This window comes from Leuresthes tenuis, unplaced genomic scaffold (assembly GCF_036924035.1).
Source record: "Leuresthes tenuis unplaced genomic scaffold, fLeuTen1.0.hap1 SCAF_2, whole genome shotgun sequence".
In the NCBI taxonomy this organism is placed as follows: domain Eukaryota; kingdom Metazoa; phylum Chordata; class Actinopteri; order Atheriniformes; family Atherinopsidae; genus Leuresthes; species Leuresthes tenuis.
Genome location: NW_027325356.1, coordinates 23,802,703 through 23,830,645, shown reverse-complemented (window position 1 = coordinate 23,830,645; position 27,943 = coordinate 23,802,703). Strand labels below are relative to the sequence as shown.

At 39.8% G+C, this 27,943-nt stretch overlaps 1 protein-coding gene across 1 annotated transcript; it reads left to right on the top strand.

The window, feature by feature from the left end:
- On the top strand, positions 1 to 27,820 carry lmo7b (LIM domain 7b). Its single transcript, XM_072380755.1, has 30 exons — positions 1 to 364; positions 3,100 to 3,170; positions 3,693 to 3,762; positions 6,833 to 6,939; positions 7,360 to 7,390; positions 10,032 to 10,145; positions 10,222 to 10,387; positions 10,890 to 11,040; positions 14,567 to 14,626; positions 15,638 to 15,803; positions 16,163 to 16,308; positions 16,518 to 16,674; positions 16,859 to 16,990; positions 17,096 to 17,473; positions 17,960 to 18,277; positions 20,205 to 20,319; positions 20,930 to 21,091; positions 21,224 to 21,393; positions 21,488 to 21,551; positions 21,665 to 21,724; positions 23,547 to 23,572; positions 23,701 to 23,808; positions 23,912 to 23,995; positions 25,159 to 25,325; positions 25,627 to 25,679; positions 25,750 to 25,921; positions 26,025 to 26,213; positions 26,286 to 26,415; positions 26,974 to 27,076; positions 27,258 to 27,820. Exons 1-30 carry the CDS (start codon positions 296 to 298, stop codon positions 27,272 to 27,274), a joined length of 3,756 nt encoding a protein of 1,251 aa, XP_072236856.1. The 5' UTR covers positions 1 to 295; the 3' UTR covers positions 27,275 to 27,820.
- The last annotated feature ends 123 nt before the right edge of the window (positions 27,821 to 27,943 follow it).

The following is a 27,943-nucleotide window of genomic DNA, read 5'->3' as shown; positions in this document are numbered from 1 at the left end:
CCCAATAAGCGAAAAGTGACCGTGATGGAAATGCGGTGGAAGAGGTGCTGAGTGTCCGGTGATAAGCTGAATGTCAATTATCCGAGAACTTGCACCTGTGAGCAGCTAAAAGTGCGCAAGGTGACTACATACCGCCTCTGGCTGTGTTTCATTTTCCAAGCAAGAACTTACTTGATAAGCTTAGTGTGGATTCAAGGCGCTGTGGCGGCTTCCGCGCCATAATTAATTAGTTTCATGAAAAGTTGCCTCTTTCACTCTCCAGTTACAATTGTCTCTGCTTGCTCAGAAGATTAGGATGGAGTGGCGCCAGCAGACCAGTGTCAGCTGTGCAGATGCTTTCAGCGAGGCTCAACGCTGGATTGAGGTTGGTTCACTTTGATAATTTTTTATTTTTTTTTCCTGACTTGCGGTTATTCTTGCTTCTTCTTGCTTATTTCTGTGCAAACGTGTGAGGATTTGATTACACGTTTGTACAAACCCACTGTGGAGACAGGAAGTGTTTCATAGAAGTCAGCTGCGCTCGTTTCAGATTTACTGGGGGAAAAAAAAAATCACCTTTTGTGCATCGTTTGTATCATTAAGACACACCAAAACCCGTGTAAGTCAATGCACTTTTTTTTCTTCTCTTTTCTCCGAATGACTCATGCACAACTCTGTTTAACTCAAACTGAGGCCACTTGACGGACTTATCTTTGGGTGCAAATGCAAAACGCATCTTGATAGGATTCGGGTACAAGTTTGTCTCTGAACAGAAAACCTTGTCTGTACATTCCTTTGTGGTTCTTCAGATAAAACCAATTTGAATGCAGGACTTGGGGAGGAAATTCAAATGGGCACTGACAGATAACTAGTTACTGATTAAATTACAAGATGCATAAAACAGCATACCTTTTTACTGGCTGAAACTAAAGGCAGGGTTGTACTAGCTCTCTGCACACTGCTGTGGCACACAGTGTTGAAAACCTTTGCCATGCATTGTGGAGGATGTGGTTATACAGCGAGGTACTCTCTTAGTAGCTTCAACCAGCTTTTTTTCCCCCAGTCAGTGTAGAAGACGTAATCCTAAAATCATAACCGGTGAATACATGTAGAATGTAGCCTAAGCACCGAGTGTCAATCAACTCTAAATAGAAGCACTAATGTCACTGTGTCTGAGTAGATCATTATGAGAATTTTGTCCAGAGCTCTCTTGGCAGGCAGCCTGTGCCAATTTTACCCGTCTATTTTTCTGCACTGACAGATGAAAGGATGGGCGAACAATGATGAGCTATGTGTGTGTGTGTGTGTGTGTTTGACAGGAGGGAAGCAAGGCATGCTGATTTTCAAATGGGAGATGGTGTTGTACACTCTTGCTTGTGCTAAATTGCTATGTAAATGTGCTAACACTAATACTCCCAGCTACAGGAGGCAAGATAAGCGTCCAGAACCCATACATTGTTATTTATCATTATCAGAGTACCAGCTGCAAGGACGTGTGAATGTTTGCTGAATGCCTGCTGGACTCAAATGAGAACTGATCAGCCTCTCTTACATTATGTAAACAAACATTTTGGTTTCAGGTGAAACTGAGTGGAAGCACAGTGAACAGGTGGGATTTCCTGCTGTAGAATGATGCCAGCCCTTGAATTAAAATCCGTTACAAGCTCAGAATTTCTTCAGTCATGAACCCATTTTTGGTAAGATGGCGTAGAATGCGTTTCTATGGCCCGCACACAGTAAATTGAGAGCTGTACTCTGAACAGTCAGGATGGCTGGAAAGTGTTACTGGGACTGATTTGCAGATGTCTGAGCAGTTTTTCTATACAACTTGGTTCATAAATGGATGGCTGTAGTTGTTACCAGTTGATTTATTTATTTAAACACTCTTATCTGGTATCTTACCCATTACTTGTCTGAATTTCGAAAACCTAAACAGGAAAGGAATATTTCATACAGATCATTCGAAAGCTTTGTCCAGACACTCTCCAAAAATGGTCCCTTGAGGCCTGCGGACGCCTGAGTATTCCTGCAGCCTCATGTGAGGTATCACTCAAAAGCTAACGATGCTGGCCTAATCTGAAATCATCGTCATCAGCTGCCAGCCACATTGTACATTTATTTTCTGTAAAACTATTGATAAATTAGAGTTGCACAAAGCTTGAAGTCTTCCTATTTGAGAAGTTTTCACAACAGATGTTTGGCACTTTGATGTAAAAATTGATAGCAACTGACTTGTTGAATGAAGTGGCCTAAAGAAGCCACATGCTTGACATAAATTTGAAATTCCAATGTTGCTTGTTGACCAATTAAAGTGCCAGAGCAATATACCACAGTGTGTTTTATTGTGCTAACCTTGCGCTGCTTTGTTTCTCTGATGCCATTGAGAAACATCCGTTCTTTGCCCAGTGCCCCGTTCAACTAAAATGAATTATGATTGTGGATTCCTGGGGGGACTAATTAGTGAGAACAATCGCCTTTTGGGGCCCTCTGTTAGTTATGGAAGGCGGACTTTAATAGTCCAATTTTTATGTCCTCATTACTAAGCTCCTTCAGCCCTGAGCGTGCTTCTGTCTTCTAAAATCATGGCTTCCTTTTTGACCAAAACATATTTTGAATGTTTATTGTAGTCATTGTTTAAATCCACTTGTATGAATATTCAGCTCTGATATTTCTGTTGCACTGGGAGCTGCTGAGGCAGAAATGTGGGTACACAGCGCACTCAGTTGTGTGACTTTGGCCTGCAGGTTGCAGCGTACTGCGGAATGTTGTCCTTGTGAGTTTGAGTATTATTTGACTGACTTCAACCAGAGCACGTTTCCTCATTTTTGCCATTGTCGATATCTGCTGTGGTCCTTGTTAATGGCCAGTCAAAAACAATGTAGCGGTGTGTGAGGCTATTTGTGACATGTTGGAGCCTGTATGAAATGTGGCATGACTGATACTGGATTTTAGAGACGACTGCTGATTTTTGGCAGTTTATTTATCAAAAAGATATTTCAACTGTCAGGGAAATTGTGAACATCCATTTACTGTCTTGAATGCACTGTTGTCACAGGGTAATCAAAAAAAAAATGCTCTTGTTGGTGGACTCGGTGTTCAATTACTTTTTGTTTTTATCAGGAAGTGACCGGAAAGTCTTTCGGCTGCAGTGACTTCCGTGCTGCATTGGAGAATGGGGTCCTGCTTTGTGAGTGAGTAATGATGCTCGGATTTGGAGTTTATTGCCACATCTATCAGGTCACACTTTTTTATTGAAAAGAAATAAATTCACAATGGATTATAAAGCAGACCTTTCATTAGTCAGTGGAACTCGTCCACTTTAAGTTTATTTCAGCAGCAGCCGTAAGCCATCTTTAACGTATTATACTCAAAGCTGCACTCTGGTTGCCCTCCTTCCTTAAACATTAAAGTTGGGATGTATGAATTAACTTGCATGTAATGCAGAACACGAAAGTTGTTAGTCCTCGTTTTGTGAAAGAAACTAATTCTAAGTAGGTGCAGACTTTTACAGGTTAATTTGCAAAATAACTGAGGCCAACTAATCTAAGGCTCTGGCTGACGAATGTAAATGTGCAGGTTAAGTGGGAAAATAGTCGGAGGTTACAACATGCTGTAAAAGCTGGACATAGTTTGAGATGCAAATTTCCATGTCCTTTATAATCTTGGCAATGTAGGATAATTTATTTGCTAACTTTTTATTATTTTCTCTGCAGCTTAATCAACCAATTGAAACCCGGACTCATCAAGAGACTCAACAGGCTTTCGACTCCGATTGCTGGCCTGGTGAGTGTTAGTCTTCCCACTTCAGCCATCAGCTCTGTGTGCGAACATAATGAAAACGCATATGAAAATGACAAAGCACCTGCTAGACAGGAAATGTTGACTGTGGTTTCCTGTTCAGACACCTATAGGCTTGCTATAGTTTAAATGACCCTGAAACTGTATCTCAGTGTGATAATCAAACTGCTGAATATGTATAGTTTTTTTTTTTTTTTTGTGGGGCATCAATGCAAATGGAGATTTTTATTTTGGCTTCAGGCTGTGTTTCGGTGGACCCATACAAGCGTATCTGCCTCAAGCAAGAGCAGCGAAAGATCAATTTCAGCCCCCCATAAGGGGCCAATAAACTGCCAGTGTGCAACAATGGATGCAGAATTGGTGGTGAAGTGTGCAGTTGCTCCTCAAGCCTACAGGACCATAATGTTTTTCTTTTTTAATGTTTGGAATTAATGTTTATGTAACAAAAAGTTAAATAGTTTTGGTTTCGAGAATCTGACTTTGTTACTGAAACAAATGTTCTTTATCATAGATAAATTTGTGGCAGTAGGAACAAACCGAAGTGTTGAAATTCTAATTTCTAATGAGTTCTAATTATTTTTGACGGAACGTACGGACAGAAGTCTGGGAAACGTGGCTGGTCTACTGCAGTCTGGTTGATATTCTAAACATGTTTTATTCTGCTGAGTGAAGTAACTTGTCTGATAGATTGTACAGTACATTAACCTTTCTAAAGCAGCTGCTTACTGGAGCTCGGGCACCTCTGATAAATTACTTGGAGATGCTTTGACTGAGGGCTGCAGCTTTTTTTAAATTTTTTGTTTATATTTTCAATGCTGCATTCACTTGCAGGAACTCTGTTTTAGTTGGAGTTCGGAAAATCCAAGAAAATGGTTGTAGAAATCTGAATTCTGACTTTTGTTAACTTGGGCAAGGCTCTTCAGCCTTAGTTTGGACATTTTTATTTATTTTACTACTAATATCTAATTATATTTAGATTTTTTTTATTTTTTTGCTTTTGGAGCATTATAGTTGCATTCTTTTGTGTTAACTAGTGGCATAGCTACTGCTGACATGTTGCGGTCACTGATGTAGCATCAAAGCAACCCTGAAGGCAGCCATTTTCAATTTATTTTTTTTGTCCTCCACTTTTGCATTTGACATCTGAAATATAATATCACAGCATCAAACCTGTCCACCCTGTCAGGTGGTACAAACGATGAAGGGAAAATTAGGTTGGGGAACAAAGCTGTCTGCACTTTCGATGGAAAGTGGGGGGTCCGATCAAAATGGACATTAAACCGTTTCTTATGGGTTCTTTTTGCTCAGATTTTCAACACAGTGCAGCTAATAATCCTGGAAACAAAGTTTGAACTGCGCTAATATGTACTTGATAAAGCAAATGATGTGCCACATTTACACACATCTGTGTGTGCCTTTTTTTTTCTTTAATGTGACTGCATACAGTTCAGACTTGGGTTGTATAGATTGAGATGAAATCATCACTTGCTTTGACCTTATGATGACGTGACTAAACAGAAAAGCATAAGGATGCTCATTCAGACTCGGGAGCTGATTTGAGGTTTTGCATATTAAAGTTGCAAAAATGAAAGTTTTGCATATCTGAAAGGGGCTAATGTGAATATTTACCTCTCTAAGCTGTTTTTTTTTTTTTTTTTTTTTTCAATCTTTGCATGCCAATTTAATCTGTCCTATTACACCTTCAAGCCCTTTCTGAGAACACCCCCCCTCTCCTGCCATCGTAACACTCATATCCTGCACTCACTGTGCTCTTCTGTTCTATTTGTACTGTCATTTAAATAGATTTGACATTTAATGTGTTAACCACTTGTTCTGTAAGTTGTTTTGAGAAAAAAAAGTTTGCTAAATGACTATAATGTACATTTTGAGAGTTAATCTTGCAATTTCTTTTTTTTTTTTTTTTTAAACCATAATAGACTAAAAAACTTCTGAATAACCCTCTTTAAACACGGCATAAATATAGCCTCTTGAAAACTTAAATTTGCTCACCATTTTTAAGAAGAACTCTGATCCGATGATGGTGACAACAATCTGAAATGCATCGCCTAGCTAAATAATCATGGTCTCCGTGCCTGGTGAAATGATACAGCTCTTACATTTTTGACTGATGCCTGGTCTGATCCAATGCCGCGTACCAGATTGTCTCAAACAGGACAACTTAAACTGCCAACGGTTTGAGAGAGCAACCTGGTGTTGACTTCCACTAAGTGGAATGCAACTCTCAGCAGTATGTGTCTGAGCACACAAGTGATGGATTTCCATTCTCTGCTACCTGACACCTCCACTTCACTACCGGTAGTTATTTTTAAGATTTGGCACGATTGATGTTATAACGAGCATTAAAAATATAAATGCTATAAACTGAATGCCCAAGTGATCAGTTTCTCCTGGAAAATCAAATATTTGAGGTAGAAAAATCTGAATTGAAAAAATTTCTTTTCCCCTCTCTCCTATTAGTCATTTGACAACCCTCGTGTGTGTGTGTGTGTGTGTGTGTAAAAGAAATGGTTGTTTCCACCAGCAGCTATGACAACAGTGTGCTGCTAAGATACCGAGGCTTAAGCTTTCATTTTAATACCATATATAGGAAGATGGGCTTTATTCTTATCAGTTTTTTCTACATTCGCCGCTCGAGTGTGTTAATTTAAAGCGTTTTCATCCAGAGCTTTTTATTGAATGTTTTAGCACGACTGTATTGGCACAAAGTACTTAAGTGAATGATGTTAGTGGGTTTTGCACCAGTGGAGCAGAGAAAGTGGAATTTTTAACAGCCAACTTTGTCAATTTTCAATTAATGCTCATCGGCTCCGACTGTTGAAATCTGCTGTGTTGTGGCAAACTGCTGATTTATCAGTAATCTATTAATTATTGACAACACTGGTCTCGGACCTAATGGTGCTCATACTGAGAACTATTCATATGCTTTGAATGATGCCGTGTCAACTGTTCACTTAGCTGGTCGCATTTTTTTGCATGCTCATCCCTAACATTTTTTCCTCTACACTTATTGTTGTTTTTCTGAAACACTTTTTAGGATAATGTGACTGTCTTCCTGAAAGCCTGTGGGAAACTGGGACTAAACGACTCGCAGCTGTTTCATCCAGGTGACCTGCAGGACCTGTCTACTCGTGTGACTCTCAGGTGAAGTTGCTTCCTGTTATTTGCTAAGGGGACTTAAAGGGTTTTCAGTGATCTTAAACTCATCCTGATGCTCATATCATTGCGTATTGGCAGCTGACCAAATATGCCAACATTGTCTGAAATGCTGTGTGTGTAAAGGCTATATTGAACACTTTCATTAGGGTATTTGCATCACGTGTGCTGAAAGAGATAAGTGCAATGAGCAGATTTGCATTTATTAAGATATGAGCTTTGTCTGACAAGCTTCTCTTTTTTTTTTTTTTTGTGAGCTGACGACCTGCTCTCTATAAAACCTGATAAGTAGCTGATGAGAGGCAAGCTGAAAATGATCTGTTTTCTCAGCAGCTCCCTGTTTTTACTGGATGAGTTTGTTCAAGAGAAATAAGTCCTCTAAATATTCACCATTTGCTTTTATTTTAGGCGTGATGAAAGCAAGAGACGGCTCAAAAATGTAAGTCACACGTTCACCTCTCAAACCTCTTTTTTTTTATTATTATTACAATAAATGTCAAAACCATGTTTGCTTTTTTTAAACATTGGTACATGTGGTAAAATGAGCAGATTATTTTCCCATTGCCTGTAGCGGTATTTTTACTCGTTGTGTTGGGAGCGGCAGTGTAATCACCACCAGTCCAGTTTTTACCACTGCCTTCTAGGGAAAAGGCCTGTAACTAATATATGATAAGATGGTATTGCACTGTAATCCTACAGGTTGTGTTGGACTAAGATTTTTTTTTTTGATGAGCATGAGTCTGATGCTAGTTTATCTTTGAGTGGACCGCAGACGTTGGTCCCACACAGTTGGGACTGAAAGGGAGCTGTCATGTCTCTAAAAAATTGTTCAGGAAAAATTGTTCAGTCTTGTCTCGCTTTTACTGCGAGTGATGCTGTCAGTTTAAGAGCCTCTATGTGAGATGTTAGGATGGATAACTGTGTGTTTCTGTATAGGGACAAAGTTCCTTCTTATGGTCTGCGGTGCAGCACCTTGGTTGACAATTTGCATGTGCAACCAGGTGCTGTTGCCATCAATGGTGTTTGGAGCTGATGAATACCTGTAAATTCAGCAGGGCTGGATTCTGATAAGACCTTCCTATTGCACTTTTTAACCAGTACTGATAGTGAGTTATAAATCTTTTCAAGTTAGCTGTGTCCTGCTCCAATTATTCAGTAACATCGTCGCTTGATTCCCTGGCATCCGAGATGGTGTATGGTCTGTTTATTCACCCAGTTAGAATTTCCTGTAAGGCACAGGTTCCAGCTCCTGAAACTAATGCCAAAATTCCAGCAGCATTTTGACTCATCCAGAAACAGAAATGTGATGGGGTTTGTTGCTGACTGAGTTCGGAATGTATCCAAATGTGGCTAAAGCATGCTCTTGTTTGAATATTGTGCTTTAAACTGCATATTCAAACTGTAACAAGCTGCCATATGTGTTTGCACTTTCTGTGTATGAAACATGTGAGTGCTGGATGTGAACATGCTGGCGTGAACTCCAGGCATTTCTTTTCCAACACTCGAGGCTGTTTGGCTATCTGGAAAGCTTCATTTGAATCGCACAATAGCTGACAACTTGGACTTAGTAATGAGGCTGTTTATCAGAGCAACCTATCTTTGAACTGGGTGTAGCATTATTCTTTGAATTAACCAATTAGGGTCAATTTGAGCCCAGTGAAAGTTGGATTTCAATGGGTTTTTGAACCAGACAATCTGACTGACAGATCTGTCAGTTTTAAAGCTGTAAAAACAAACTGTGCTATTTGGAATATACTGACAATGCTGTTGCATCTCAACAAGTAATGGGCAAATTATGTTATTGAGAAGGGATATTAATGGTTTTGATGATTCATTGTCATTCAGCCTTATCAGTGGTTTATTTTCTATTATTTAAAAAAAAAGAAAAAAAAAAGAAGAAATTTGATTTTAGAATAAGGCAAAATAATCTCATAACCACAGCTAGTGTCTGTGTCCCGGTTCCTGCATAATTTTGCTTATCCTTAGCTTGTGCAAATTAGGCTAAACTAGGCTAAACTTGTGCAAATTAGGCTAAAAATCGACCATGATTGCTAATCGGCTGAACAGTCCAATATTTTCCATTGTCAGATTAACACATGAGCAGCATCATTAACACGTGTTTGTTTTTTTCCTTTTTTTTTTTTTCCCCTAAATCTTATTTGGTTTATGGAGACAAAATGTACATAAGATCTGTGAATATTTGTTTCAAGGTATTCGGAGTTGGATTACCCAGATTAATGTATCATGAGGTAAACAATAAGAATATCTCTTTAACTGTAGTGAACAAGCTATTATGTGCCTTCCACATGCAACCAGCTTTGTGCCGAAACTGCAACACTGCATAGAGACCGAAGGAAGCTGCATACATTACATTTAACTTGTATGAAAAGTTGGAGGCATCTTGGTCGTTTGTGTATCAGAAGGTCCTGAAAACAGCGTTTAAAAATAGTTAAAAGTGGACGCATCAAAGTTTTTAAATATCCAAAGTGATGGAGGAAATTGCATTCCTTACATGTGTAGTAGTGGGTGTCTGTGCAACATTTACAGTGAAAATTCAATAAGTAACCCTGTGTCAAGTTATGTTGATGGAGTGCGGCAACTGTGACGACTGAAATCCTAACAAACTTGTAAATGCTTTCAGTTGTCCAGTAAAGTTAGCAGCTGCTGATGCTGGTGAATCCAGACAAAAGCAATTGTTACTGCTAAAACATGCTGACTGCTCTGTGCGGTTTTTTAACAAACCAAATAAAGATATCCTGTCAAAGATGAGTACATATCCCTGTGCAGCTGAGACTTTGGGTCATTCAGAAACATTACTGTATCTGTCAGATAAACCCCAACGCCTGAAGGCAAATAAACAAATTGTTTCAAAATGCTCTGGTTGCTGAAGTAGGAAAACGCTAAATGTAGGTGGGGGCCCATATTTCAGAGCTTTACTCGTCACTCTTAAGGTCACGCTGTACCACTGTGTTTACGACCACCTTTGTGAAGGCTGCTAAAGTTTGTTGCGTTTACAAGCTCTTCTTAAGGTCTTCACTTAAGTTTTGTGTAGAACCAGATGTTTTTGTCCACTCCCTCAGGTTCTGATTACAATCTACTGGTTGGGTCGCAAGGCTCAACTAGACGCATTCTACAGCGGTCCCCAGCTTAATTTCAAGGCCTTCGAGGGACTGTTAGGGTTGGCCTTGTCCAAGGTAAGCTGCTTTTGTGGCCTTTTGATATTGTGGTCTGACATTTTAAACCTGTATTAACCACGTCGTCTTAATCCAGGCTCTCGAAGAGGGCAGTAATATGTTTGTGAGAGATGGTGGGTTCAAAGAAGGCCGCTACCCAGAGGAGGACGAATGTCAGAGCATGAGGCAGAGTTATAAAAGGGGGAACTTGATGGATGACATGGAGTCTCTGGACAACCGTGCTGTCCAGCCAAATGATGACGGTACGTTTGTGCTCTCTGCTGGCTCCCTCGGTAAAATGCCACATATCGCATGCAATGCATGTCGTACTGCTTGATGCGTGAATCTGTTAAAAAAGAAATGTTAAAACATCTTTAAGATCTACAAACATGTGCATATTATAGGTGACTTTGTTATGTTGTGCTTCATCAATCTTATTTAATCTGACCAACACCAGCTGCTGATTCCGTCACCTCAGTTTATTTACTTGTGGTTGTGCCCGACTCGCTGCACGTCACCGTTGGATTGTGGCAAGTTCCACACCATGGTGATGAAAATGTCTGTAATGGGAGTGGGTATAAGCCTTGGCTTGAAGTTCGCTAGAGGCTCAGCTGTGTGGTGTCATCCAGAAGTTTTTCTCTCAAGCCTCTTTTGTTCCAACTTTAATGAACTTTTTCCTCGGTTTTCCTTTTTAAATCAGTCTAGCTTTAGTGTTTCTGCTTTTTTTCTTTTTGCTCATTTTTCATTTGTCTGTGCAATCTCCAGGTTGTGGAAGTGACGCCGAAGCTGAGCAAGTGTTCAGGATGGAGAACACGCAGCCCTCAATGCTCCAAAACAAAGGCTATATCCCACCACCACTTGGAAGAAAGCAAGGACTGGAGGAGAAAACGGGAGGCTGCCTGAGTCCGCTCCCCAGGTATGGCAAATGTGTTGGCTGCTTTGTGTAGAAAGTTCTCACACTGCTTCTAACTCTCTTATTCATAGCTAACCTTTCAGAGAAGACTTGCTGGCATTCATTTACATTCCTTTTCACTATTTTCATTGAATTTTCTTTTTTTACAGTGCATTTTGACATGTCTTTTAGAAAAGAACTGTGATTTGCAACGATTGGCGTAGTGTTTTCTTTGTTTAATTCGATCTTGGTGTGATGTCTGTATGATTGAGTTTTTTGTACTACTTGTTAAAGTCCCCCCCCCCCCCCCCTTTTGTTTTCTTTTAATCCATCAAGTTTTTGTTCAATTTATCATTTAATTCTTATTAGAGGTATTTTTTTATATTTGGGTTTGTCTGCAGTTCCTTTGAACTGCTATGGTGTAAATATGTTTTAAATTGAAGTGGAAAGATTTTAAAACTCTTAATTCCTAAAGGCAAATTCTATTATGAAATAAACAGATAGTTCTTCATTATAAGCAGTCAGAGTAACTGGTGGGAATAGCATCTTGAACCATTTAAATCTAAAACATCTGACTGTAAATACAGTTAAATTTTAGTGAAGCACTGAAGCAGCTTGGGCATTTGGAAATTTAAAAAAGAAAGATTACTGAATGATTGTTTTTAAGTTATTTGAAATGTCTTCTACCTGCTTCATTTAAGATCAGATTAGCAAACAAAAATCGACCTTTTGTAGGTTTTTGCGGACACATCATGAGTCTCAGAAGTGCAGGGAACCATCTTCGGTGTCAGCTACTCCTGCTTGTGTTGCTGCTGTTATTTGTCCTTTTAGCTTCACTCTGCCACAGAAAAGGCAGAAACAACAGTGGACAAAGAACTGCTTTGTTGTGGGATGGAACTATCAAAAACCTTTCATTTGTAATCTTCACTTGTTTCCTTTGTCCTCTTTAAATTACTCCTTTGAGGAAAATATTCTATGCCCCCAGCCCAGCCTTTTGCTTTAAGCATTAATTTCAACTGATGATTTGACCTACATGTAGGAGACAGTGATATGCTGTTAGCTTTTTAGAGGTTTGCATGCAAACTTTATCTTTATTGATTTTATGCCCTCATCCTCTACCTTCACATGAGGTTAGAGTCGTATTCATTATCATAAATCCAGCTCAAGTTTCCTCTGACTATGGTTTGTGTCCTAAAGACTTTTGGATCATCGTCACACTTCACCAGGTCACAGGGAAGGGTTGGCTGCTCTCTCATTGAGGAAGTGCTTTAACTTTCCTCACAGGCTGTTGTCACCCTAGAGTCGGATGTACCTTTAAATAGGACATACTGTGCTTGTGTTTTATTTAATTTTTTTCCTTTTCTTCAGGGATACTAAAGAGTTCTGCACAGAAATGCATATGAACTGCTTTAATTTGTGGTGCAGAATTTTGTGACTTCACCAAATCAGCCATTTGCATGTAATGCCTGTCTGGTAACTGGTTTACGAATCGAACAAAGGAGCAGCTAGTGCTCGATTTTTGTTGAAGCAGCTGACCAAGAGAGCAGACTGGAGCCTTGAAGAGACGGGGGCTGAAACGTTTCAGAGTAATGAGGTACTGCAGCAATGTTCAAATAACAATTTTTATAAATCCTTATGAATCTAAAACTTAACAGGAAACCACTCCAAATAAACTTATGCTCCTCTGAATTTAAACAAATGACAGCAAGTTTCTTTTTTAAATCCAATCTGAGCTGTTGTGGAACACGTTGTGTCTGACTGAGCTCTGCTTGACTCGGTCATTACTAAAACCATAATTCAATTCTTCTGCTTAAAGGCTTAAAAAGCATTTTACAGCCCTAAACTTACCCTTAAGACGAAGCATTTTGCTTTAATGAATTAACGATCAAACTGCCTTTTAACATTTGGAGCAAGTGTGCTGTGTCATTTCAATGCTTTTACTTATTTAGGTATTTTTGTGATTCTCACCATCGGTTGTAAATATAGACATGGATATACCACTCTTTACTGCAGCACCTTAGATGCGTCATTGTCCCTTCAACCCCACCTCACTGCGTTTCCTCCTGAGCGTGCTGTTGGTGAAGAGTTTTTTCTGCGAGCGCCGTGTGAGGAAGACTCTGAAGATGATTGTACAGAGGCAGATCCTGTACTAGATGATTTGTATTTGCGACGAGTGCAGCAGACCCTCCGTCAAACGTCTACCAACCCCGACTACGATCGCTTCTTGCCTCAATACTGGACGCCTGAAGAGGAGCTTCGTGTCCGCAGGATCTTCCTCGGCTCCCAGAGACGACCGTGGTATCGTAAAATGCTTTGTTTAAGGTCGGTGTTTTTGTTTTTTTATTTGTGCATGATGCAAAGAGGTAATATAAATGCAGATGTACTAAAAACGAATGCAAGACGAAGCTGAAATGACATTTTGCCACTGTTGAGTCGCCTAATCTTTCATGCTTTGCTTAAATAAGTTGGTTATATTTTCAGACTTAACTTTTTAAGTGAAATCTAACATGAGGCATTTAACAATGTTCTTTACTACTATGCGATGGCATGCAATTTCATGTCTATTTGTTTGTTTATGGCTAAAGTGTTGTATAATACAGTAGTGTAGAAATCCAGCTTATCTTAACTACAAGAAAACTAAACCTTAGCTCGCAAAGCTCAGGCAGCTAGCAAGTAAGAATGAGGAGGAAGACGCTTAACTCTGCACTTTTTCTTCTATTTTTATTAAACTTCTTGTCACCTTAACTTTCTGTGCTTTACAAATTATGATACCAATCACATCGTACTTATTTAACGCATTTTCTCTTCCTTTTCTTTCAACATAGCCAGAAAGCCCTGGCTTTGGCAGAGGAGTTGGATTTAATTTCCCGGCATGCAACACCCACTGCTGTGGAAAACATCTCTGCCACACACGGAAGAACTTCAGGACCAAATTGAATACACAGTCTCCAAGCCAGAACTTTGCCTTGCATGCACACACACGCACATTAATCCGTTAAACGCTGTGCTGAACGTTTGGCACAAGCTTAGATAAACGTAGCCCGTCATGTCATGTGACGCTGTGCTGCACGATTGTTTTTTCTTCTGTTAAATTTTTAACAAAGTTTTAGTTATATTTTCCTTAGTGCTAAATATTGCTGTCTGACATTTCTTCTCTTGTCAAATCTGGTTAGCCATCACAGAAACATGTCATTTCTAACACCTTTTGTGCCATTGTGGTTTTTCAGTTTGTGGTGTGAAAAATAAATTGTCTCTGTTGGTTAATAAACTGTCAAATTGACTAATTCATATGCTGCAAAGTATGTTGGATATATTTATTCTTCAGTAATTAAGTGTCCTTCAATTCATCTGTGGTCTTGACGTGTGTTGTAGCTGTCATATCATACAGTGAGCAATAAAATATGTTCTCGTCACATAATGTGGTTTTCTAGTCTAGCCTCTGGCCATAACATTGTCTTTATTTAATATGGTGGTTTTCTCAAACCATATGCCTTAAATTTAGGTGCACATTTGTGTTCATCACTCTTCATGTCTTTCTCTGGTTCTGTAGAATTTATCAAATCCAGGTCAGACCTGAGAGACCAGTTCAGGTCAACCCTGGCTGGATTTGGTGAGTCCTGAAGAGTAAAATTAGAGTTAATTTTCTTGGTGTTGTCTCAATAGCTGCTTTGTCGCCGCTTCGTTTGGATATGCTTTTGTTTGCGTTCGTTGTGCTCTGAACGGAAACTGTGCTGAACACTTCATTTGCCTTTTCAGAAGGATACAGTGCTTGGTTATACATCCTCGCTCTTAATTGTCTGGGTAGACTGTCATAAATTCTGTTGTCAACATACTTTAGGATCGTTTGTAATCTGTCTTGCTTCCTCGCATTGAATAATGTCACTGTTTTGATGTACCACCTGCTAATTGGGCTGTAAGTTACTCAAATGTCACATCTGACATCCTCTGTTGCCCACAGCAGTGTTAGTGCTAGTTACTGTACAAGTCACGGCTGTTGTTATGCAGACAGCAGCATCTGTTATTTATACTGCTGCACTACTTAACTAGCATGCTGCTCTGCTTGCACTTTGCTAAAGATTGTGTTGTTTGAATGCAGGTTTGTTTTCCCCCTTTTGTGTGTCTGTGATTGAGCATGAAGAGTGTCTGTAAGCTTGTGCTTTCTGTGCTGCAAGGTGTGCCAAAGTGTCGCTTTCATGCAGTGTTAGCCACTGAAAACAGCGGTACTGAAGTGCTAAATGCAATACAGAGGGGAAAAAAAGAACCCAAAACATTTCCCAAAACACTTGGATTTCAGAAAACATTAAAAAAAAAAACAAAAAAAAAACAAATGGCATTTTACTAATTCCAATGTTTTAAAAATGAAATGTTTTTGGGTTTTTAATTTAAATTTTTTTTTAATTCTTGTTTTTTGTGAAACGTTTCTGGTTTTGTTTTTAATTTCTTGGGTTGTATGAAATGTTTATCGTCTGAAATGTGTATGTAAAATGTTGATGGCTAAAAAAAGAAAAAAAGTTTGTTCTGCACTCGAGTGACGCCTTACAGTATCGCTTCCTGTGTTTAGTGTCCTGCCTCATTATTGATTGATTCTTTTTTTTGTTTCCGCTCCATCTCTCCTAACCAGGAGCAAATCTCTCAGTGACATCCCGATGGTTTACCCTGAGCGCAAAGTTTCTCATGGAAAAGGCATTTATGATAAAGGCCAGGACACCAGCCGGTCAAGAGACTGGCATCAAGAAAACAAAATGTGTAGCTTTGCCGTCAAGGACAGTGAAGCTCAGTGGCAGGATGTAAGTTAAAATAAATTTTGACAAAGCTTGTTATTACAAGGTCTATTTTAGTAGCTGCTCTGGAACTTTGGAGTGTATCATGCAACAGTATCTTCAGATTGAAATTGTAAATTTTACGAGATTGAGCTATGCTCAGAAAAATGCAGATTCAATCCCATCATACTGTAGTTACGTGAGCAAAATCTCGAAAACCTCAGTCTGTGAGATTCAGAGGCACTGTGAAGTGATACTGTTGACTTGATGAAGAGATGGGATGCGGGGCTATGAAATTAAAGACTCCTAAAATATTGATTAGTGATAATAGCATTTAGTTGAATGCACACAAACGACGGTGTTGTTGACTTGCGCATTCGTTCCAGGACTTGACAAAGTGGAAGAATCGTCGCAGGAGCACAAAGTCTGACCCTCACAGGAAGTCACAGGACAGGGAGCATGTCATGAGCCAGATGACCAATGGGGCCGCGACTCACAATAAGAATGATGTCCAGGGAGGTCCAATAAAAAGGTACACGCATGTTCAACATCTAATGTGAAAGCTTAGCCTTAAATTGGCAAACTCTGTTTCTGCTGAGGATTAAACATGGATGTGTTTTTTTAAAAAAAAGAAAGAACAACCCAGTTAAAATGAATCTTATGTAATATAGAACATATCCTTCCCTCACTGTTTCCATCATGACTGTGGCTCTTTTTTCCCTTGCTTCACTAATTCCTCAGAGACCAGTCACCCTGGAGGTACAGCTCTGCTCCCCGTCCTTACTCCACCTGTTCTTCATCAAAACCCTCGGGCTCTGATCTGAGGCCACATACTCGAGCTCTGCTGGCTCGCAGCTACGCTACTGATGCACCTTTCAGCCCCGCAACCCACACTCGGGTAGGATTATAGAAATTTTCAGTTTTTACCTTTGACCTTGGTTAATGCCTCAGGCTACTTTTCTGTATTTGAAGTTTTTTTTTTTTTTTTTTTTGAAGTGATGCATGTGCAGCTTTTTACAAAGCCCTTATCTTATATTGTTTTATGGCAAATCGGTAGCAAGTATTAAACCTTTTCTTCTCAGGGATCATCCCATGGTGCCACGCCTCCTAATGGGAGAAGCCTGGGAGAAGAGACCAACTTTACATCTTTGGCCTCAGATGGAGCTGGAGTTACTACACCTTCTCTAGACTGCCTATTCATCTCTCAGACCCAGGTTAAAGCCCTGGACAGCAAAGCTCCTCTCCTGTCCACATCTGAGCAGCCCCAGTCACAATATGGTTTAACCAATCAGATTTCTTCTCTTATTACAACCACACAGCTGGACATGACTGCAAAATCAACCAGCAACTGGGAACCTGCTTCCTACATGTCAAGTCGTGACACAGATCCTCCTTCCATCGAGCTTAAAGATGAAACTTTTTGTCCAGATTCAGTTACTCAGGCAGGACTTGATGCCACAGAGGACTCGTCCCATCAGCACCACGCATCCCAAGAAGAGAACCAGAAGTCATTTTGGGACCAGCAGGAAACGAGCTATTCAAAGTACCTGTCCGGAACCAGATCGTGGTCCAGCACCGCCAGCCTTCCACGCGGTTACCGTCGTTCTGAGGGGTCCTCGCGTCTCTCTTCAACAGTCACTGCCAAACCCTTTGGGACTAAGCAGTCCAGGGTTTCCTCACTGCCGAGACAGGTCAACGTGAGTTCCCTTTCAGCATAACTGTTGATTCCAGAAAATTGCAGTTGAGCAAAAGGGTATCCAAACAGAACCAAGGTTTATTGAAAAGGTATCTAGATCGTAAGTGGCCTGTGTTGTCTCCTGAATAAGTCAGTTTCCTTTTTTCTTTTGAGTTTAGATTTTAAGACATTTTCCAAAACTAAAGTGTAGAAAACTACTGGCCTTCTGATCAATTTTGGATTAAAAAGGTTTGTTCATTATAAAAAAAAAAAATATTCCATTGGTATCATTACATATGTGGTTTGATAAACTTATAATGCAATTTCAACCAAAAATGTTGGCAACAAATAAAGCTGGAGTGCTATTTAATGGATTTTTATTACAGACTTATAAATAAATGGCTAAATATACAAGAGTATTTCAGTGCTACAATGCAGTGGTGTAATCGGATTCATCTGCTTGTCCAAGTGAGCATGTTGTCTGTTTTTTTTTTTTTTTTGCCTCCAGGTGGACGACAGTCAAGGTTTGCTTTTGAATAATGAGAAAGAGGATTTCCTTTCCTCATCCACCAAACAATCTCTCAAAAGACAGACTGCAGCTGCCCATCTGAGGGGTCAGTACCAGGCCACAGTCAGACAGAAGAAAGCCAACCAGGCAAGGCAGAATGGCACAGACCAGAGAGATGTGAACAGCTCCAGTTTCTTCAGCCAGACTTCCTTTCAGAATAATGGCCATTCCCATCTGCCCCAGCCTTATTCAAGCCTACAGCCTCACCACAGCAAAAGCTTGTCTTTTCCATCTAACATCAGCAGTGAGCTCCTAAAGGTGTGTTGTATTATTTATCTCAGCACCATCTGCAAATTGCAAATGTGAAACTGTGCAAACATGACACAGTCTGGATGTAGGATTAATTTTTATTGGGGATTATCAAATCCCCAATATATATTGACTGTTCTCAGTAGTTGTAAGCTTTAAACATAAGGGCAGTTTTAAACATCATCAGTTGATACTTTGACTTAAGTTTTTTTAATTATTTTATTTTATATATTTTGTCTCGTCATTGTGGAATGGTACTAAATCTTTACTCAAATGCTGCACTAAAATTAAAGTACTTTGCTTTTGATAAGACTGCTTAATTTTACTTTTCACGTCACTTTAGTCATGACTGCTTTTATTGTTTTGAGTGACTTTTTAAATTGACTCAAATCAAAAACTCATGAAATGATTGGGCAAATAATTGTGGTGTTAATGATTGATTTTATTCAAGTAGATATTATTTAGCAATTTTGTGATAATTAAGCAGCTTTTCATGAAAAACTAAAATGGTTCCAACTTATTAAGGAGTGACAATTTGCTTCTTTTACTTTTGATCATTTTCATAATTTAAAGGTGATCAGCAAATTAATTCCTAATGAAAATAAGTTGCAGCCTGATACAATGAACAATTTCATCAGCAAAAAGGTAGTTTCACTTATGTAACACACAAACAAACGGATTAAAGAATTACACTAATTAAATCTAGCGAGTTGATGTGCATCCTGTCATTATGAATGTGGCCAGTGGGTGACGCTGTAAGGCTATGTTATAACTTATCACGTTTATATGACACGTTTCAAGTGCACGCATATATGTTTGGCTTTAAGAAACTCTAAGCTCTCTGCACGTGCTCAGGAGTTTAATCTTTTTTATCAACAATAAAACAAAGGTGTATTTTCATGCAGCTGAATTCCCAGTGAAGCCGATTTCACTCCCATCCTTTTCCCTTTGTTTTGTCAGACAGCTTAAACTCATCATAAAAAGGATGTGCGTCAAATTAAATGGTCAAATTGTAACGTAGCTTTACTCACCTTTGCATGTAACCTGCGTCAGTAATGCACTGCAAATTGTTAATGAGGATCGGTAGAGGGTTAAACAAGGTTTGAATCTATGCATGCAGAACCTGTCAGAAATATGACATCACCTGCGATAATGTAGCTCAATCGTCTGTTTCCAAATGTAAAGATAGGCAAATGACTAACGGAAATGTTGATTTGCAGTAGAAAAGATATAGAAGTTACGCCTTGTTTTTATCCCCTTCATGTAGTGGTTTAACAACTCCGGAGTCGAAGGACAGGCCCCACCAAGCATCTATCTCAAAGAACCTTACTTCTTAGGTGCATGCGTATTATCGACCCATTAGAATTGTAATGGTAGCATAAAATCAACAGAGAAACCGTTAATTGCATGAGTTTTAATGGACAAGCCTTTTGGACACCTGACGAAAAAAAAGAACCTTCATTAACGAGATTTATTGCGCTTGTGCTTTTGCAGCTGTACTGTCATTTCGCAGTGTTGTGTAAAAGGCCTCATTAGTTTGTGGCACCTGTTAGGGTGACACAGCTGCCCTTACAAAGCTGATGGTTGATAAATTGTTATTAAACAAGTCAGTCTAACAGGTGGTGAAAGCACATGTGTGGGTGAACAGGTCTGTTCGGGATTAAGCCTAAAATGGTTTAATATGTGCATGAATACGTTTTTGCTGACAATATTAAGCATTAAGCACTTGATGAGTTTCTTGAAGAGTGAATACTCTTCACCTTTAGCTCAATTCATAAGTATTGTGCTGAATGAGCATCTCTGACAACAGAATAATAAACTACTCATTCAGAGTGTCAGTTACTGTTCTTGTGTAAAAGGTGTCTAATTTCCACCAGGAAGCGCATGACATTGGATCTCAGGGTGTCACTTTTTTGTGTGTGCGTGTGTGTTTCAGGTGGATCACAGTGACATGAGAGTGAGCCTGACTCTTAAACCCAACAGTGTACCCGACTTTGGTTTCCACACTCACTGGGACTCCACAGGGACAAGGCTAACATTTGTTCAGCCAGGTAAGACTTTTAATCTCTGGATTGCTTACGTTTCGTCACTGGAAAACTATATTAGCCTAAAGGTCAAATGGTATTGAGATTTGTCTAGGAGAAAGGCCGCTGTAGGGGCAGACATTCTGTATTGTTTGGATGATATAAAACTTACTATTTAGTCTCTGTTTACAATAACAGATCAGGAACACATGAGAGGGAGACATGAGACAAGTTTGTAGGTTAGATTGATGCATAAATGATGTAGCTGAAGCAGTGGATTGCAGAATTTCAGTTATTTTAAATTTTTTTTGTGAAGAGCTAAAATGTAAAAGCTGGATATAACGATTACATTATGAGCAGATAACTGATTACTGGTTGGTTTTGGTCGTTAAATATTTCTGTGCGTCAAAGAACCACAAAATGTGATCAGTGATTTAAAACTCAATGAATAATTAAGTTGTAACAGAGGTGTCGCTTACTTGCTTCTCTGAAGTTTTGGTTTACTGGCCCACTTCTCAGTCTGGAGCAGCAACTTGCTACGGCTCGCTTCATGGTGAAGAATGAATCCTGATATCCTTTTGCTGTTTTGTCCTTGTTCTCATGCTCCTTTGTTTCCCCAATGCCTCTCCTCCTGCAGGCAGTCCAGCAGAGCTCTGCCGACTGTGTGTGAACGATGAAATTTTGGCAGTTGATGGAGTTGCCGTGGCACACATGACCTACAACCAGTGGAAGGATAAAATGGCATCGTCCTTGCAAACTGGTAGTCTGACCATGGACATTAGACGCTACGGCATCAAGGGTAAAATCATGACACAGCAAAGGCGATGAGGTCTTTTAGCACCGCCTGCGGGTATTTGATCACCTGACTTCAAACCAGTAGGCACAAAAGCTGATGTGATCTTAAATTTGATTGCCGTTTGTTTTTGATTAGATTGGAACACCACAAGTCATTGCAACCAGCCAGGCCAGAGCAGGATGACTCTCAATCTGACTGCTGCAGCGCCTGTTCTGATTGGTTGCCCCGATCACCATTCCAACAAGGCGGCCCCTACAGAAACGACAGATACACAAGTATCCAAATTTGATGAGCAAACAGACAATGTAAGCAACTGTTCTAGCTAGTTCATTTAGATATATGTATACTCAAAGCTCTTCCAATCAGTTTTATTTGTGGTGCAATCTTTCACCTGCTCAGGTACTGCAGGGTAATACTGCAGGTGGAGTGCTCTCCTACCAGCCCAGTACAGCCAAAAGTAAAGGTACTGTCATTAAAGTTCTATGACGATAATGTGATTAAAATTGTTGCCCACTCCTCCTCGGATACTGTATGTAATCTAATATCTCACCTTATCCCTCCTTCCTTTTCATGTAGATTATATTAGTATAACTAGGAACAATCAGAAAAGGAGGGCAGAATTTTTCAAACAGAAAGGTAAAACACCAGTATGAAGTGAACATCTTGTGTAGCAGCTTTGGTGGCCTGTGCTTGGCTTGGTTAGCTTTTCGGTATTCATTACAAGGAAGGAGTAGTGGATTAAAAGAAATCAGAAGCTGGACATTAATTCGTTGATTGCCTTTAACGCACACAGCACTGGTAGCTATGATGACATAGGTCTGCAACCCCAGCCAAGGCTCATTTGTTTATTCACATCACCAAAACATATTGGAGACACAATCCTTGATTCGCAACCTATGAATAGTAAAATGTGTATGTCCTAATGATGTCTGTTGTTCTAACCCTGACCTCATATACTGTAGAATCTTAATTCTAACCATGACATTTTAATTTTAATTCCTATCCCTAAGCGTTTGTTAGGAAGAAAAACGTAGAAATGTTGAGAATCAAAAGTGGGACAGAAGTAGAAAAAGGGAAATGACTGTATTAAACAATGTACAGAATGGGTGTAGAGCTGAATGAGCTAATATGCAGACTTCCATGCAGCAAATGGAAGTCTGCTGTACAAATTAATTCATGATGAAAGCGAACATGGTTAGGAAAATGGAAATGTTAATTTTTGAAACCTTTTATTGTTGAACTGAATCATTTTGTGCTGTAGACCAGTGAGCCATTACTCATTCGGTCATGAGATCTGACTGGCTACTTTTGTTAGAAAAAAAAAACTGTTTTCAGCAGAGCATATGAAAATCTTATCAATGAAAAGGAGAAAAATTCCAAAATGTTATTATAATACCGTAATCCCCACTGGGGGGAAATTGTGCAAATTGAGGCACAAAAAAAAGAAAAAATCCCGGCTTGCCTTTTATGCTGCACTTTGTACAAGCTTACAGAACAACAACAGGGAGCACGGCACCAATCATGTCCATTACAGTTAATAATCTGATCTAACAGCCTGTAAAGAAATGCTGCAATAGTATTTCCAATAGATGCCTCTTTTACAGTAGTATTACATGTTCTGTCTGTAAATGGGTTTCAGATAATGATTTAAAATGACTGATTTGTGTGGCTGTCTTCCTCTGTTGTTGTTATTGGATCTGATGCACATCCTGCAATGGCTTCTCTCTCCAGGCTCTGCAGGAATCAGCTCATGGGTTTACTTGTGTGGTAAATGTCCGCTCCGTGTGTAGTTTGTTCATTTTAGCTGCTTGCAAGATGTTGACGTTGAGCATCAGCAAGCAACGAAAGTGTTTCTTATGTGAGGCTTGATTTCCTTTCCTTTATGTACTGTCGCATGCTCATGTCTTTGAACAGTTTCCTTTTCCTGTATTTGCATTGTGACATCTTTAAGCTGGGGATACATTAGCAGAGTAGTGTGGTTTACATGCAGCCTTGCTGATGCTGAGATCCTGATTTTTTTTTTTTTTTTTTTTTTTTTTTTTTTTTTTTTTTCCTTTCCCCCGTCAGGACCTGCTGGCTTGCAAAGATAGATATTTTAATCCTGTCCTGCAGGTAAAGATCTAAAAGCAAAATAAATTGTAATTTAATTCGTTTTGTGCACCATTTCGTTCTTCAGGGAACATTGAAACACCTTAGGCCTTTAGCAGGGCTGTTCTGACTGCTGCTACGCAGTTTTTGTGTACACCCCACATAGTTGGATGCTGTAAAGAGAGAAAGAACGGGTCATACAGCGCTTTGCAGTTTCACTTTGTACCATAATGGATTCTCAGAGTTCTAATGTGTCCCCAGTCTTTGTGTGGTGTATGTATGATCTTCTGTATGCTATATTACCCTCACCTTTATCATCTTTAAGAGCTTTATGGGGTTCTTTCCACTGACCGACTATCTTCTCTCACAGGAGGCTCAGAGTCGGCGATATCTGATGTAAGTTACCACAGCACTTTAATCAAAGTATGCGTTTATGTTTGGTCAGACGTAAGTTATGCGTGTTTAATTTACGTTGTCACCTCTGTAATCATGTGTGCGCTCACAATCTGTTTGTGCATTTCCAGCTCCAGGTCCCGTCCCTCAGCCCCTCCTCATCTAACTGGTCTTGGGACCGTGAGGAGGATCGCAGGCGTCAGGAGAAGTGGCAGGAAGAGCAAGAGCGCCTCCTAAAGGTGGACACATTTTTTACAAACACATGATCTCACCATGAGGGAAATTTTCAAGTTTGGTAGAAGGCAGAAGTGTTTTACAGAACCTATTGAATTTACATTTTAGGAGCAATATCAGCGGGATCAGGAGAGGCTGGAGGCAGAGTGGCGGAGGGCACAACAGGATGCAAATGAAGGCAGGAAGTCGAGGGTAATGTCTTTTACAGTTTGCAGCCCTGTGTGTAACCACCATTAAAACTGTTTCTGCTGTTAGTATAAGCTTTTTGAAGGGTCTCAAAGTTGGACAGTTTTCTTTTATTTGTGCATAAATGTTACTTAATCCACTGTCTTATTTCCACAGGAATTAACCAAATGAAACAAAAGTACAGTATCTTTCCGTTAACTGCTGATCGGTCCTGCGCATTGAGGAATTTGTCTGTACAGAGCAGCTTGAACTCTGGGATGTTGGTGGACTTCCTCACATCAGCTGCTCACGTTGTCCTTCTTAAAGCATTTGTTTGACTTGACCATTCAACTCTGAGTTTATTCATCTTTAACCTTTTTAAGAACCACTTGTGTGTTTAGGGTTGCGTCTTGCTTGATGCATGATCCACTTTCTGTTGAGACTCATGGACAGATGTGCCGATACTACTGTAGTTTTCTTTACAATTTGCTGGGCTAACTGAGATTTTGTAGTTCCATTAATGATGACAAGCTGTGCTGACCGAGACACATCCAGACAGGCCCAACAACCATGTTACTACCACTGCATTTTACAAATAACATAAGGTTGTTAGGCTGGAACAGACATAGCACTTCTCTTTTAAACTAAGCCATTCTGTTTTGGTCTTTTTCCAGCAGCTTTCTAGATTTCTCGTGATTTTTGGCAAACAGCAGACTGTTAGTAATATTGGCAATTAGCATTAACATAAGCTAATGTGAAAAAGACCTTATGTAGCTTGGAAGTAACCCAGGGTTCCTCTGTGATCTTAGACTATTAAATGTCCAAATGAGTCCAAAACTGATGAGCAGTAATATCCCCAGAAATCTCATTTCTTCACTTCCACAAACCTGTGACGTGGAGATCAGACTGACAGCACATTGTGCTTTAATTAAAACAGGCATTCAGTTGTCATCCTATTGCCTGAAAAGACCTGATTTGTCCCTACACCTTAAATGAACTGCTAAAATAATCCAGATTGTCTGATTTCTACAAATTCTATAAAATTCTACAAGGTTTTGAAGCTAATGAACAAATATACACTGTTGTCTTAATCAGTTAAGATCTTAAGATTTTAAATCTTTTTTTCCAGTATTGTTTTAGTAAGTTTAATGTACTACTTATAGAAGACATTTTTGTCCATTTCTTTATAGCAGAATACATCTGAGATGGCCAATAGTCGCAAGAGTTTTGCCAGCACTGAGTTTTATGTGAATGGATTAAAGAAAACTGGAGAAGAAAAGCTGAGCCCTGACAGAGAGGAGCTGAAAAAGGCAGGGGCACAAAGAGTGCAGAATGAGGAGATCACTGAGAAAGACTGGTAAATAAAGCCTTTTCTCACTTACTTATGTTCTCAAAATGCCTCTTGTTTAAAGTCTTTTTTTGTCATGACTGCTGTGCCTTCTGCTGCTTTTGCTGTGCCTTATTGCGGCTTATGCTCAAACCTCAGGGCTGAGGGCTCCTATGGCTTCGCTCTGCTGTCCCCTGCACACAGGTCAGAACAAGCTTGGCTCCATTTCTGTGCATTTCAGCAGCTGGGCTTGAACCTACTACAGCTTATGATATTTAGCTTATATTCCCTAATCTTCCCTAAAATATTGTGACCTGTGTTTTTCCAATAGGGGAAAGTCCTTGTCTACCCCAGTATTAGCTGGACCCTACATACAGACAGGAGGTTAGTTTACTTCCTGTCGTATTATTCTTTGTTCCAACATTGGCCCGTGTTTCAACCCAAATGTGGATAGTTTCAGGTGATCAGAGGAAAAGAAAAGGGCAGTCTAAGGCTGAGCAAGAGAGACGGCAGATTTTGGAGGAAATGAAGAAAAGGACTCAGCTTCTGACCGACAGCAGCTGGATTCGGCAGCGCAGCAGCAGTTTTCACAAGGAACCCATCAGTGTCGGTGTTTCCATGAAAAGGTGAATCCTGCATTTGCACCTCATCCGAACTGGATTTAAGATTGATTCCTTGGACCTTTTTTCTACTATTACCAATTTGTGATCTGCGATGTCCTGTTGGCAGGTACGAGTCTCTGGACAACCTGGATGCTTTGCGTCAGCCCCCTGACTCAGCCGGAGCATTCACTTACACTCGCTCACACTCGACTGCTGAAGGTTACTTTGCTCCGACTAGGAACGCCTCTTCCCGCTACAGCACTGGATCTCTATCATCTCGGAGAAATGCAAACACAGAGTCCTCTCATCGTGACAGGTAGATGAACCGTGTGAACTTTGTTCTCCTCTCTTGTGCTAGTGTTTTTATTTTTACATTCGGGCCTTACAGTGTTAACGTGTGCCGCCCCAGGATGGTCAGTGGCAGGAGGACTTGCTGTGTATGTGAGCGTGTCCTGGGTAGTGGGGCAGCCATGGTCGTAGAGGCCCTTAGTCTCTGCTTCCACCTTACCTGTTTCCAGGTGAGAGGTCATGACTGGGGTGAGGATGTGATCACAATAGCTGCATTCCCTATCAATAATTGTCACCCGGTGTTACAACTTGCATTCTTTTTTTTCTGTACCTATTTTAGGGAAATTCTTTGTGGTTATATACTCATGTAACTGCACCTTATCTTTAGTGGGGTCGCCAGGAGTCTTGAATCTATTATCATGCTTCTTGTAATTGCTAGCATGAGTATTTCTGACAGTTGACTAAGTGGGAAAAGACGGCTCGCTGTCACACTTTGCTTTTAGATGCTTATCGTGAAAGTCTCACTTGCAGGAGATCCCCAGATTTAGATGACCTAGGTTCATTAGCGTGTAGATGTAACAGTCAGTTCACTTCCCTCAGTCTCTGCTCCCAGATGAGTTCCACACAGTGAAATCTTGCATGTAATATTTATATATTGTGCTTCTGTGCAGTAATAAAGCTTGGTTGTTCTGTGCTTGGGTGGCAGAGTCTCTGAAGTGATGTTACAAGTCAGCTGGGTTTCTCTTAAATTGACCCTGATCCTTTTCTCACTTGTGCGTCCTCCTCAGTGTGTTGGCTGCCACCGACATCTCGGAGGAACAGAGACTGGAGTCCAGATTCGTATCTGTGACAGGAAGCCCTACTGTGACCACTGCTATTTCCAACTCAAGTGTGAGTATTGGTCATTGCAAGACATAGACCCACGCTGAAAGTCCTTTTTTAAAAAAAAAAAAAAAAAAAACCTTCATAGTTTGTGGAACATGCCTATATTTTTCTGCTTGGATTTCTTTTCTTTCTTTCTTTCTTTTTTTTAATGCCATGTTGAAATGAATTCCTTTGCCTATATTTGTAGCGTCTGCTGTCATGTGACGAACTCACTGTACTCAAGATTGAAGAGTAAACACTGACTGGAAATCACTTTAATGGAAACGAATGGAAAAACATCCACATAGCCAAGGCATGACTTTTGTTTTCTAATTATTGGTAAGATCGAAGTCTGCGTGATGTCTGAGGATTCATAAGCAAAGTAGATTATTATGGGCTGTTTTAACCAAATCATACTTGGTTTGACTGTTTGTTTCCTGTTTATTTAATTAAAAAAAAATTGATTTAATATATGAAATAAATCAACTATGGGAGTTATAAATGTTTGATTCATGTGTTGATTTGGGAAGCTGCTGTTGCTTTTAATCACATCCGTGTGCCGTCTTCAGTCTTTTCCCAACGACGCATTAAATATAAATTGAGAGGTGGTAGATGTAACCCACTGAAGCATTTTCTGTTAAACTGTAAAATCACAAAGTGCACCTTGGGATGACTCACCAGTATGTGTGTATGTATAATGCATATATTTCTCACAGGAAAACAAAAGGTCTTAATTGAAAAGTTTTTGTAAATAAAGTGCACTGAACATAATCCAACGCTATTTTTAATGTGTTCATTTGTGAACCACATGGTGGCACCATTGGTCTCATTGTGAAACGCTTTCACACTGTTGGTAGAAATGTAAACATACTCAAATTATCTGATGTGACACTG

Excerpts from the sequence above, each read along its gene's own strand:
- lmo7b (XM_072380755.1), top strand. The coding sequence starts at position 296 with ATGGAGTGGCGCCAGCAGACCAGTGTCAGCTGTGCAGATGCTTTCAGC. Across the intron at positions 20,320-20,929 it reads GCTAACATTTGTTCAGCCAG|GCAGTCCAGCAGAGCTCTGC; the intron begins GTAAGACTTTTA and ends CTCCTCCTGCAG. Across the intron at positions 26,416-26,973 it reads TCCACCTTACCTGTTTCCAG|TGTGTTGGCTGCCACCGACA; the intron begins GTGAGAGGTCAT and ends CGTCCTCCTCAG.